Genomic DNA, 12,714 nt, shown 5'->3' on the forward strand with positions numbered 1-12,714 from the left:
ACAACGTAGTTTCCCCAACTCCATGCGAAACGTCAAATTTACGGCCATCTTGTTTGAATATTGTCCAATCGTTTCACTACACACATTTTCTGGAAGTGAAATGAATACGTTTGGGATCATACTCTTGCGAACTTGTGAATATTTTTTTTAAAATAGGATAGATTATTTCTAGTTTGTTTTTGTCTAAAAAAAGTCACCGCAAGTCACCGATTGCGATTACTCATCCCCGGTTTTATAACGATTGTTCGAGATCTAAAGTACACGTCAAACTTGTATTTTATAAACCGCTAGCGCTCTTGATTATTTATCATTGTTTCTTTACAAGTCAGTTGTTAAATAACTCCTCCAAAATGAGTCTCCAGTGGACGCTTATCGCGACATTTTTATATTTTGAAATCGGCATCGTCCTGCTTATGGTCTTGCCGGTGGCGAGCCCCAAAAGATGGCAGCGCGTTTTCAAGTCGAGAATTCTTCAACTGGTGAGCGCTCAGGCTTCTGTCTACTTCCTCGTGCTGCTGGGCGTGCTGGTCATGTTCCTGTTGGACGCCATCCGCGAGATGCACAAATATTCCTCGGAGCCCGAATCCACCCACCACCAACTAGAAGTAGAAATGCAGGGAAACATGCGCCTGTTCAGAGCGCAGAGGAACTTCTACATCTCAGGTTTTTCCCTCTTCTTAGCCCTTGTAATCCGCCGTCTGGTTACTTTGATCTCTGCCCAAGCTACTCTGTTGGCTCAAGCTGAGGCCAATATGCGTCAGGCTCAAAGTGCGACCATCGCCGCCCGATCTCTGCTGGCCGAGAAGGGAGCGGGAGAGGCTGCCCAGAATGATTCCAACGAGACCTACACCAGGGAAATTAGCTCATTGAAAGCAAAGCTGTCTCTCGTCCAGGATGAGTTGGCCAAGGAAAAGACAGACAAGTTGGCTTTGAAGTCCCAGGCCGAAGGATTGAACAAGGAGTACGACAGGCTCACCGAAGACTACAGCCAACTGCAGAGGAAATTGACCGTGGGAGAGTCCGGACTGAAGAAAGATGATTAAGACTGCTAATTTTATGATTTTGAGAGTGTTTTCGTTAAATAAGGCGCATCTATTTTAAGATAATGCCATAAAGATTGTGTGAAATGTTTTTTTTTTTCTTTAAATCGAATTAATCTGAACAACGTCTACGTGAAATTTTGTATTGTTTTACGTAACAGTTGTAGTGTACCTCGTTTTATGCTGTGTGCAACTGATTAGCATACTCAATAGTTTCTTTCCTTATAGATGTTTTTCCTACCCACATAATTATTTTATTGCACAATATTGCAATCCTCGTTAGGTTTGGGTAGCATACAAATTAATAATAAAATGATTTCTATATGTCATCTCTGCGATTTCATCATGAATCATGATTATACTTACATGATTTTTTTATTTATTCGAGTATTTCATCATTATCTATTACGCACCCATAAAGTGATTGATTACTCTAACAAACTAAGAGATGGCTATTTGATAAAATTATGGTAAATGGGTTTAAGAAATTCTATAACACGTGGCTGTACTAATTTGGTGGGCGGGTACTGTATTGGCGTTGTGATATTTTATTGTTATCGGGAGATATTAAAAGCGATGAAAAGAATATATTATATACTATATGATGAAATATAGAATCCCTTTTGGAGGGGGGCCGTTGCCCTTCAGAGCACAGTGTCAATGTCAACAGTGATAAGATGTTTTGTTTTGTACATATTCATTCATGAGATTACATCGTTCATTGCATTTTAAAGTAGAATAATTTTTACGTGGATCGTTTGAATTTCCACTTTTACTGTGAAATGTTTGATGTTGATTCGACAAACAATGATGTTGTTTTCAAGTTTTTTTTTATCAATGTTACGGTTTGTACTAGTTGAGTCACTGGGAGCTATGACTTGGTGTGCCTTTGGTCAGGAATAATGAGACTATGTCTGTTTGAGACTCAATGAGATATCTGGAAATTTGTATTTATTTAGTAATTATTAATATATTATATTGTCATGTATTTTTTACCTATTAAAGTACTATTTCTTCGAATATTTGCTTTATCTTTTCTTAACATTGAATTTGATTCATTACACCAGTAACTGTATGAAAATACCCTATAATATTAATAATACGTCCAACTGCAGTAAAATATTGGCGGTGTGAACAACGCTGGAGGCACTAGTCGAGCATTTGACGTTGACATTCCTTTCAACAATGGCAGTAAAGTGAATTTCTTTAGTACTTGATGGAGGTGTTTTGTGCTTTCTAATTTGTAAAAAATATATAAAAATTCCCCACAAAGTAGGTTCTATCATTAAAAACAACAAAAACACTTGGTCGTTTTTCAGGATGCCAGAAAATGTTGACAGGTTAGTTATACTATAGGGCAGGGGTGCTCAAACTTGAACTGCTGGCGATCTACCTCAATATTATTAGATTCCGATCGATCGACTCTGAGAGGCTACAAGTATGTGTGATGCAGGATTGTCGTCTATGTAGGTAGGATGTATCGTGGCGCAGGTATAAGTGTATATATAGGGACGTTGCACAATTGCATGGCCACGAATCCACATAGAATTTGGAGGAACGACAGAAATTAGTTCGCGATATGCATTTTTTTAGTCAAGGTAGGTGGAGGTCTGCACTAAAAAGTCAATAAAAAACTTATATTTATTCAAAATTGCAAGTTTATTGGTTCTTACAAAAAACAAACGAGTTCTAGTTTCTAAAGTTAACTAAATAATGACTTTGGATGTTGAAGCGTGGCACTGCATGTCCTCAGCATACTTTTCATACGATGGTACGTAATTACCGAGTGCTAATCGCAAGCACGATGACATATGTTCGTCAGTTAGTCGATTGCGATATTTTGACATAATTATCTTCATTTCAGAAAATGCAGACTCGCACAAGTAAGTTAACCCAAACATTATCGTCAATTGAAGGGCGATTTGCCTTAGATTCAGATATTTATCTTCAGATATAAAATACCAGAATTTTGTGTCAGATGCTGTGGCTATGAGATGTATATCTGATATTATATGCAATGTTCCAGAACACTCCGTTCAGTAACTCAGACCGCTACAAGCTACAAATAAATAATAAAAAAGAAGGCATGAAAAATGGAAATTTTTTCTCGAGATCGACTCAAAAAGCACTCGCGAATGACCGGTCGATCGCGATCGACCGTTTGAGCACCCCTGCTATAGGGTATTTGCTGTAGGTATTATATTTTTAGTAAAAAAAAAAAAAGCATATTACTATCTCCGTAAGGCGTCACTGGGCGTTTAATACCTTCATGTGAAAAAAACACCGTTTATAATGGGGAAAATAAATGTAGACTCCAATTTTTTAATCCGCAAATAATAATACTAGGATATTTTTGTATAGTCGTATTTGTGAAAAATCGCCTCGAGGGTGTATTACGAAATATTATTTTATATAGTTCTATTTGTGAAAAATCGCCTCGAGGGTGTATTACGAAATATTATTTTATATAGTTCTATTTGTGAAAAATCGCCTCGAGGGTGTATTACTAAATATTATTTTGGTGACCCCCTTCGTTTTCCTGCTTAAAAATTGTCTTTTTCTCTCTTCCTTAAAATTAAAGAAATTTCACGTTGGAGTTATGTACACACTCAGCAATGATAGTCTGCATACTCTGGAAATACGCACCATGAGCCATGAAATTTTAATTTTAATATTCTTAGTGAAATCCTAGGCATCTAAATTAATCGATTTGTCCTAACATAAAATCCAGATATCACTTCGACGTGCTGAGCAAAGCACGTGACTATATTTTTGGCACCGGGAGGATTCGAGAGTGCTTTGAATAAACTACGACATAAATCGTAAGTTGACTGCCGAAGAGGGACACTGAAATATCCAGTCCCTGTATGCAGCGCAGTCCATTGTGGAACTTTTCTGTGCAGGATCTGAAAGTTCATTTTTAACCAGACCACCTGACGTAGCGACGTCAAAAATGAGTGAGGTAGGTAGATTATAACACATTAGCAAAATTAACAAAATATTCAATTTAGGAAACAAGCCTGAACTTTTGTTTACCTGATTTGGGATTTATATTACGCAGGTCAGCTGCGTGGGTGAAGTCCATTTGAAAATGATTTCAATTCGTATAATAATAATAATAATAATATAAATTCTTTATTCCAGGATGTGAGGAGGTTAGTGCAATCCCACACATCCCATAGAGGATATAAGTACAAATAATATTTACATAAAGTATATAAGTACAAATAATATTTACAAAATAAAAAGAGATTAAAAAAAAATTAAAATTAAAAATTAAATAGAAAATGAAATTAAGTTAAAGCAGAGAAGCACGGAAATCCATCGGATCTAAGATTGTGGGAGCAAGTATCTTTCTCCAATGGTCTTCAATGCTCGATCCTGAAGTCAGACGGGATTCTATGATAATAGTGTTTCTGGAATGGTTTATCCTTTCCCTCAGTCCTGCAATCCTGGTTCTTAACAGAGCTGTAAATCCTGGAACTCGCCCTTCTGTTAACATCGAGGAGGCACTGCAGTGCCTTGGGAGTCCGAACATCAATCTGTAGGCGTTATTATATTGAACCCGAAGCCTTTCCATTGTTCTTTTCTTGAAATTAGCCCAGAGTTCGCATGTGTACAGGGTGGTGTAAAAGGCTAAGAAGAGCGTCCTTTTCACTCGTGGACTACAGAGCCGAAATCTTCTACTGAGCATGTTACATTTTATACTCAGTACACGCCTCTGCCTGTCAATATCTTCATCATCCGTTAACTTGTTGTTGATGATATGTCCTAGATATTTTGTGGTTTCTACTGTTTTCAGAATCTCACCGTTCAAAATGACTGGGGGAATGTTTTTTGGGCCTTCCCCGTGTTTTATGACCAACAGTGCTGTTTTTTTCGCATTATAGATCATGTTGGTTTCGTGAGCAAATTCCTCACAGATTTTCAGGAGAATTCTTAATCCTCGTATTGACGGTGCCATCAGAACCATATCATCTGCGTAGCTCATATTGTTAACGCATAGACCTCCGATGTGGCAGCCCACTCCAGCATTGTTTAATCTGTGGGTTAATTCGTCCATGTATAAGTTAAACAGTACTGGGGACATACATCCTCCCTGTCTGACCCCGCTTTTCAAGAAATAGGGTTCTGAGAATCCATCTTTCCACTTTACAAGGTTTTCCTGTTGACGGTGCCATGATTCGAGAATTTTTACCACTTTCCATGGTATCCCTCTTTCCTTTAGTTTTTTCCATAGTAGGGGGTGGGAAACTCTGTCGAATGCCTTACTAAGGTCCAGAAAGCATGCGTAAGTTGTTGTTTTTCTTTTCCTGTAGTATTCCAGCGTCCGTTTTACGCAGAATATGGCCGAGTCCGTGAAGCATTCTGTTTTAAAACCCATCTGATTGTCTTTCGTTTTCAATTGGGGTCCGACTTGATCTAAGAGAACTCGTTCAAATATTCTGGCGGTGGCGGTGGCGATGGATATCGGTCTGTAATTTTCCTGTAAAGTTATGTCTGTCAGTTTAGATTTTACTATCGGTATTATGATTGTCTTTGTCATGTCTTTGGGTAGATAACCACTCTTTATGATATCGGTAAACAATGTTGCCAGTAGTTTCAGAATCGCTACCCCTGCATGTTTGAGGTGTTCGATACTTAAGCCGTCATGCCCTGCTGATGTTCCGGATTTCATGTTTTTAATGGCGGTTTTCACCATGTTTGCAGTGACTATGGGGTCAATGTCATCATAGGCGTTCAAATGCGTTTCATTTGAGGAGATGGTCAGCGTAGTAGTCGCGAAATGTTTTTTGAAAATATTGGCAATTACTTCAAGATTTGTTTCTCCGTTTATGTTGCACGAAAGTTTGGAACGCATGTTCAATAGTTTATTAGACTTGTTCCAAAATGATTTGAAGTCCCGATTATCTAAGTCCGCTGCTATTTTATCCATCTGAAGTTGTGTCAAATTCTTTTGGCATTGTTTTAGAGCTGTTTTGAAGGCGGCACGCTTTGTCCTTCTATCCTCCGTGATGGGACCATTGTGCGGTCTCCCATTATCAATCCAGGTGAGCATCGCTTGTCTTGATTTTTCGTATTTGTCTGCGACAAATTCATTCCATCCACAAACTTGCTTATATTTTGGTGTAGTAGTATTTCTAAATATACTAGCGGCACTGTATCGTAATGCTTGTACTATACATCCGTAGAGGTGTTTTATTTTGGCACGTTCAGGGTTGCCACCGTCCTCAAGAGATGTATTTTTTGGGTTGATTTTAGCTAGATTAGTTTGCGAACATGAGTTGCAAATTCCGATATCACATATATTTTTCGGATTCCATAATGCTGGATCCCTTAATATAGATGAAAATACTTCCGATGTTACTATTCCATTCGTATTTAAAGTTACTTCGAGGGGTCGGTGGTCAGTCCAATCAACATCGTAATGTATTTTCATATCGATAATTTGTTTGTAAATATTTTTTGTAACTAGACAGTGGTCTAACCACCTGGTAGTACTATGCGCGTCACTGACGTATGTGTAAGAATTCTCAGGTAAAATTTCGGTGTCGGCACAAATGTATTTGAATTCTTGACAAAAAGATTTTAGCTCTATTCCAAAGAGTGAGTCGGGATTAGCGTTGAAGTCTCCGATAATAATTGAATTGATATAATCTTTGTCATCAATGATCGTTTGTAAGGAGGCCAGGCAGTTGGTAAACTCCAAAAAGTTGTCAGTTAAGCAAGTCGGCATATAGATCGTGAAGATGGTTAAATTTTCAGTATTCAGACTCACCTCGATTCCGGCCATACGACAATTGTCCATCGGGATTGTGGTAACCCTTAAATTTTGCTTGTAAATTATCCCCACTCCGCCGTACGGCCGACCTAGTAGGGGACCGTTAGCTATATTGACGGCAGAGGTGCCCAAGCTATTGAAATGCGGGTGAATATTAGATAAAAATTCAATCTCGGTTGGGAGTAGCCACGTTTCTTGGACTAGTATAATGTCATGTGATTCGCAGAGATCGTGAATAAATTTTTCGGAGCTACGGACCGATCTGCAGTTAATCGAAATAATTCTTAATTTATCGATTGTCATTTTGATTTTTGGTTGATGAACGCGATTCTATATATTTACGGAATACAATTCCTTCCGGCCAAAGTTCTTCCACCAGGTATTTCGGCCCTTCAGTTGCTTTTACAGAAAGTTTAAAGGTGTTAAATGGCGTGGGACGGTAAGGCTTAATTTTTTCGATCTTAGTATTTTCGAGACCATTATCTGCAAGGTAGGTCTTTACGTCGTCCTCGGTAGTTTCCAATGTAAACCGTGAAATATAAATTGACGTAATTAAATCTGCCGACTTCAGTGTCGTTGAGGTTGCTTTTCTCTCTCAAGTTGCGTTTGGGTTTTCTAGTTACTAGTGTAAATCCTCTCTCATCTTCCGCAGAAGGCCGAGGCCGCGGACCGCGGTCACGCGATACCTGTTTATTATTTTGTTTTAAAGCGTGTGCGAAGATTAAGTGAAGTGAAGTGCGTATGAAGAACTGATTTTAATTTGAATTTCATAGGAATTAAAATTGCTTACGCATAGACTTCGCCCACGCAGTGTCAATCAGCTGTCGGTACGGCGCTACTTTACTTGTGTCTGTGCCGTGTCTGGCACGCACCGTGCTGGTAGATTTGAATAGCCTGGTATAAGTTGGTAAAATAAAAACTCTTTTAAAATATTAAATATTAATTTATTATGTAGCAATTTTTTACAATAATGTTTATTACAGAACCCTTTGCAGTTTTGAATGCCTTAAAACAAACTCTTGAAAAATTTTGCATAAAAGATCTCATTTCACGGCAACTTGAGGAGAATCAATAGAGGATGCAAATACAGATTTCACTAAAATATGTGCAAGTGGCTAGGGGAGATGAACGGGAAGTGTAATATGTAAAATTAAATAAAATCTTTGACCAAGTTTATACTTTGCATTTAGTCATTTATTTAACCAGAGCCTTGCTAGGCTTGCTAATATTATATAATAAATAAATGTTTGAACTTCACCAGGAATCAAGTCCTCAATCTGTATTGCACGGTTGCAATGGATTTAAGAATGTTTGTCAGTTTCGTCCCAATGCTGTAATAAAGTAATAAATTACGTCACCATTTTAATAAATTTAAGTGATTTTTTTACGCAGTCGTAATTCTGTATTGTTCACTCCAACTCATTTTGGAACTTTTAAACTTCCTGCAAATAATTAAGTATTCTTCCCGATGGAACCACCTTAGCGGGCAGATAGCAGTGTCGGTATGTTATAATACAGCAGATTGGGGTGTCTAAAAGTCCGTCTTCATGCTCAATCTTACTTCCACAAACTCTAATTTGCACAATTAAGCATCTACATAAAGACAGCAAAAAGGTATACTGTACAAACGGCATGCATGAACCTTAATTTGCACAAGTAAGCTAATACATAAAGACGCCGCACAGAGTATAGGGTTTTTGGCACAAACTGATTGGCCATGCAAGTCGCTGCGTGTAGACGGACCTTAACCCATCGGCAAACCTGCCGCCAAGATTGGGGGGCTGCACTTTTTTGGTATCGGCATATTGCCCGCCGCGGGCGGCATATTATTGGGACGACTAAAACTTTTCCCACATACTTAGATAGTTCACAATAAAATTATAATCTATATAAAAGCATAAAAAGTGTTTAATTTGGGGAAATATGCGGTGCAATACTGCACAGTAATAATCCTTCTCAAGTATGAACAGATGTCACAAATAAAAATTAGTATGCCGATGGGTTAATGTCGTGTACTCGTCTGCGAGCTGCAACCGTAACCATTACCAAAAATCATAGTGTTTATGAGGCACACGAGCCAATGGCCGTCGGTTTTTGCCGCGAATCAAAGCTTCGACAATTGCAAACAGCAAAGTTGCTCGCAGACGAGTACGCGGCTTTAGTGGTTTTAATCCATTGGAAAATCATAATCTCTTTTCTAATTAACTTATTACATAAATAATACATATTAAAAAGCAGTATTTTCTGAGGATATCTCTAAGGCAGTTCTGCTGTCAAACCAGCATTTGAAAAAGATAACTTTGATCAGTTGTCTTTTCAATTATTTTATTTTTATTTTATACATACTTCAATATATATATATATACAGTGAAACTCTCTTAAGAAGTTTTCCAAGGTACTGGAAAAAAAACTTCTTAAGCGGGAAAACCTTATAAGTGGGATAAATATAGCCATTTTTCAAATTCAGTCTTCAAGGGGTCAAAGAAAACAAACTTCTTAAGCCCCCAAATTCTTACACCGATTTATAACATGTATTATGCCAAAATTCACAGTGTATCTTTATAATAATGTAATTCAACTAAAGCATTTGTCGAGAGATTTTTGCTCTACTTCAAACAACTCTACATTTTCACCATTGTCGTTCAATTATTAGCGTGCCCCCTCTAACATTAATATTTACATATCTCCCTTTCAAACCATCTTTGAAAGCTCACTTGAAAGGGCCTTAAGCATGAACACTTCTTAAGAGAGTTTCACATAAATCTGCAGTAATTTGTGCCCAAGGAAATTAATATTATCTGTCACACCAAACATTAAAATAATACAACAAAAAAAAGAGAATGTGCATTAATAAAATGTGTTTGATGATGTGCATAGTTTACAGCAGTGAAGTGTGCCCAATGGGTTAGCAAATGAATAACATAACTTGCATGATGCTGTGCAGAAAGCCACGCTCACTTTATAAAATTATTTAAATATTATGTAGCCTCAAGCTTCTGAAAACCTTTTAATTTAGATTTTCTGAAAGTTCTGCAATTCTACAAAGACTAGGTCTTTAATACATAATATGTAAAAAATTTGAATGTTTCAAGTACTTCCAGTTTCTCTCCTATTTTTATCCTCAATAAATATATTAGCCGTAATTATTACAACTACGTAACTTCTTCTTAAATCTGCTTCTTCGAGTTATATCCAAATCCATACTTACCATTATTTCCTCGTCATATTGTGTTTGTGGCATACACGAACAAGGAAATAATGGCATAGTTTTGTGTGTAACTAGAAAAATCTGATTTCGGAATTACCTGGTTGTAGTAATAACTACCCCACAATACAATTTCGCTACACATTACCTCCCGATCAATCACAAACTAAAAACATTTTTCCTACGGTTTTCCTTCAACTTCATTTTGATTTTTTTTTTCTCCAATAACACATTGGTTAAAACATTTTTTTTTTCCTTTATTTTTCCTACTGTTTTCCTTCAACTTCATTTTGATTTTTTTTTCTCCAATAACACATTGGTTAAAACATTTTTTTTTGCCTTTATTAAGTATAAGTATATATAATATAACAAAATTTTTTTATCAAAATCTGCCTGGTACCTACCTACATACTTAAATTTATTTTCATTATTGCTATACTGCCAGCAGTATGTAACGTTTTTTCAGCAATTTAAAATTTTAATAATTTATCACTATATGAATCCTATAATTTCTATACCCGCTATTATCCGATTTTTTGACAAAATGATCTGAGTATGACATCTTGTTCACATTTTTGCGAGCAACAAGAGGAGCCTAAAATTGAGTTTCAAAACCCTCCTTATCGCGACCAAAAACCATGTTAAAACTGCGAGTGAGAAACCAAATCCGCTATATCATACAGAAAGTTACTATCAAAACCCGCTATATCGGATTCAACGAATCACAAGCAGTTATTTTGCCAAAATACAATATGGCCGCCGCTCTGACGCCACGCTCGTGTGTCAAAATGATCTACGCGTGAGTTTCTAAACCCGCCATGTCGGCTCAGTTGACTCTCAAAATCACGAAGTGAGTATCAAAATCCGCTATATCCATTTTATTTATCGAAATTACTTAATTATTGCTAGACATATATAGAAAAATAAATGCTTTTCGAAATTTTATTACTCCAATTCATTATATAAAAAATTGTAATGCATTTATTTATGTACGCAAGAGATGTGACAGTTTTTTGCGGTTTTCTCCAAATCAATGAAAGTTGATATAGCGGGTATAGAAATTACACGACTCATATCAGAGAGCTTATATCCATAATTTGTTATTACACAATTGATTTAGTAATCTACAACACACTGAAAAATCAGGGTAAGTAATTCTGCATTCTATCACAATAATAACCACACTCAGAATGAGGTTGCCTCCTAAAGCGATTTTTTATTATTACAAATATTAATTAGAGCATACAGAGGATCCGTGCCGGCCGTGAGCCAAATGGCACCTGGCGCTGTATCAGGTGTTAGGTATTACCAGTGCCTTGGCCGGCCCTGCTGAGAACATAACTTTTCGAATTTTTGGAAAATACCGAAGATACAAGCCATCAAAATGTTGATATTTGCGGCCGGCCGAAAAACTTGTGACATCAAGGTACGTGCACAGCAGTACAGGAGCATTATCATTCGAATTATAAATTGTACTGAATCGCGTCTCATTTGATTTCACAATCGTTGCATACGTTTTACCCAAGTTCACTTTGAAAGCTCACAACTTCGTCATTTTTTAAACTAAACTTAACTCCTATTATATTTTCATCGAAATAAAAAATTAGAAGACAACCTCATTATTTCCTAAAATCGCAAATTGAACACATAAAATAGTCATATTAGTGGTACTTTGTTCTACATAAAACATTAATTTACAAAAAAATGTGCAGTCGAAACATAATTTGCATATTATGTGATTTGTTCATAGCTCATCCTTACTCAGAGATGGCTGAAAGTTTTCATTCTCTCTCAACCCGAGAGAGCCCCAGAAGGCGGTGGGGTCATCGCTCGTGTGTATTGAGGATGTCATGCCGAGTTTGTCCGGGCCATCTATCTCCAGGTATGTCAGTTCTTCTGTCTTACCAATGGGAAGCCATTTCTCCCCCGATGATAATGCTGGTTTTCTGTAAACAGAGTTTTAAATATTATCACTCGTTATTGGCCTACAATATTTATATTGGCCTTATAACATAAGCATTTCCTCTGATAGCCAGGCGGCCCTAAAGGCAATGGAAAGTAACCGATACGACTCCAGACTAGTGATGAAATGCAGGACTATTCTTGAAGAGCTGACTACCATCAATAAAATAACCATGAACTGGGTACCGAGACATATAGGTATTGAAGGTGACGAGCGGGTTGATGGACTAACAAGGAAAGGGACTGAAGCACTACTTGTGGGATCTGAGCCGGCCGCAGGAGAGGCAGTTTGCTACACCAAGCTATGTATTGAAAGGTAGGTCAAATCCCGGCACTGGAAGGAATAAGAGAGGGCAACCGGAATGAGACAATCCAAGTACTCATAAACGGACCAGACCCTAGAAGAACCGGACACCTACTCAATATGGACAGTGCGCTCACTGAGGAATCTGGTAGGGCTACTAACGAGACACTGCCACCTCAGGAGACACATGCAGCTGTTGGCAGCATAAAACATCTCTATAGATGTGTCTATAGGCATCTCCGCAATGTATCTTCCCAGATATCTGAGCCTTGTTCCCATCAGGGCGGGACATTGGCATCAAAGGTGAATTGGAGTCTCTTCATCCTGAAGAGGAAACGTGAAGAGGATGAAGAGACTCCAATTCACCTTTGATGCCAATGTCCCGCCCTGATGGGAACAAGGCTCAGATATCTGGGAAGAC

The 12,714-nt window shown here is 37.6% G+C and overlaps 2 protein-coding genes across 2 annotated transcripts in view; one reads left to right on the forward strand and one right to left on the reverse strand.

Annotated features, from left to right (window-relative positions):
* The first annotated feature begins 207 nt into the window (after positions 1-207).
* Positions 208-2,062, forward strand: LOC149420663 (B-cell receptor-associated protein 31). The gene has a single exon (XM_089636870.1). It carries the CDS (start codon positions 351-353, stop codon positions 1,041-1,043), a length of 693 nt encoding a protein of 230 aa, XP_089492996.1. The 5' UTR covers positions 208-350; the 3' UTR covers positions 1,044-2,062.
* A 9,043-nt stretch (positions 2,063-11,105) lies between these two features.
* Positions 11,106-12,714, reverse strand: part of LOC149420664 (venom carboxylesterase-6-like) — a 42,844-nt gene continuing 41,235 nt past the window's right edge. Inside the window, exon 10 of the mRNA XM_089636871.1 lies at positions 11,106-11,973. Coding sequence (XP_089492997.1) covers positions 11,772-11,973 — 202 coding nt within the window. The 3' untranslated portion in view covers positions 11,106-11,771. The remainder of the gene's footprint in view (positions 11,974-12,714) is intronic.

The sequence above is a fragment of the Hesperophylax consimilis genome, chromosome 10 (assembly GCF_061612785.1).
Source record: "Hesperophylax consimilis isolate HC1 chromosome 10, BYU_Hcon_1.0, whole genome shotgun sequence".
Taxonomy (NCBI): Eukaryota; Metazoa; Arthropoda; class Insecta; order Trichoptera; family Limnephilidae; genus Hesperophylax; species Hesperophylax consimilis.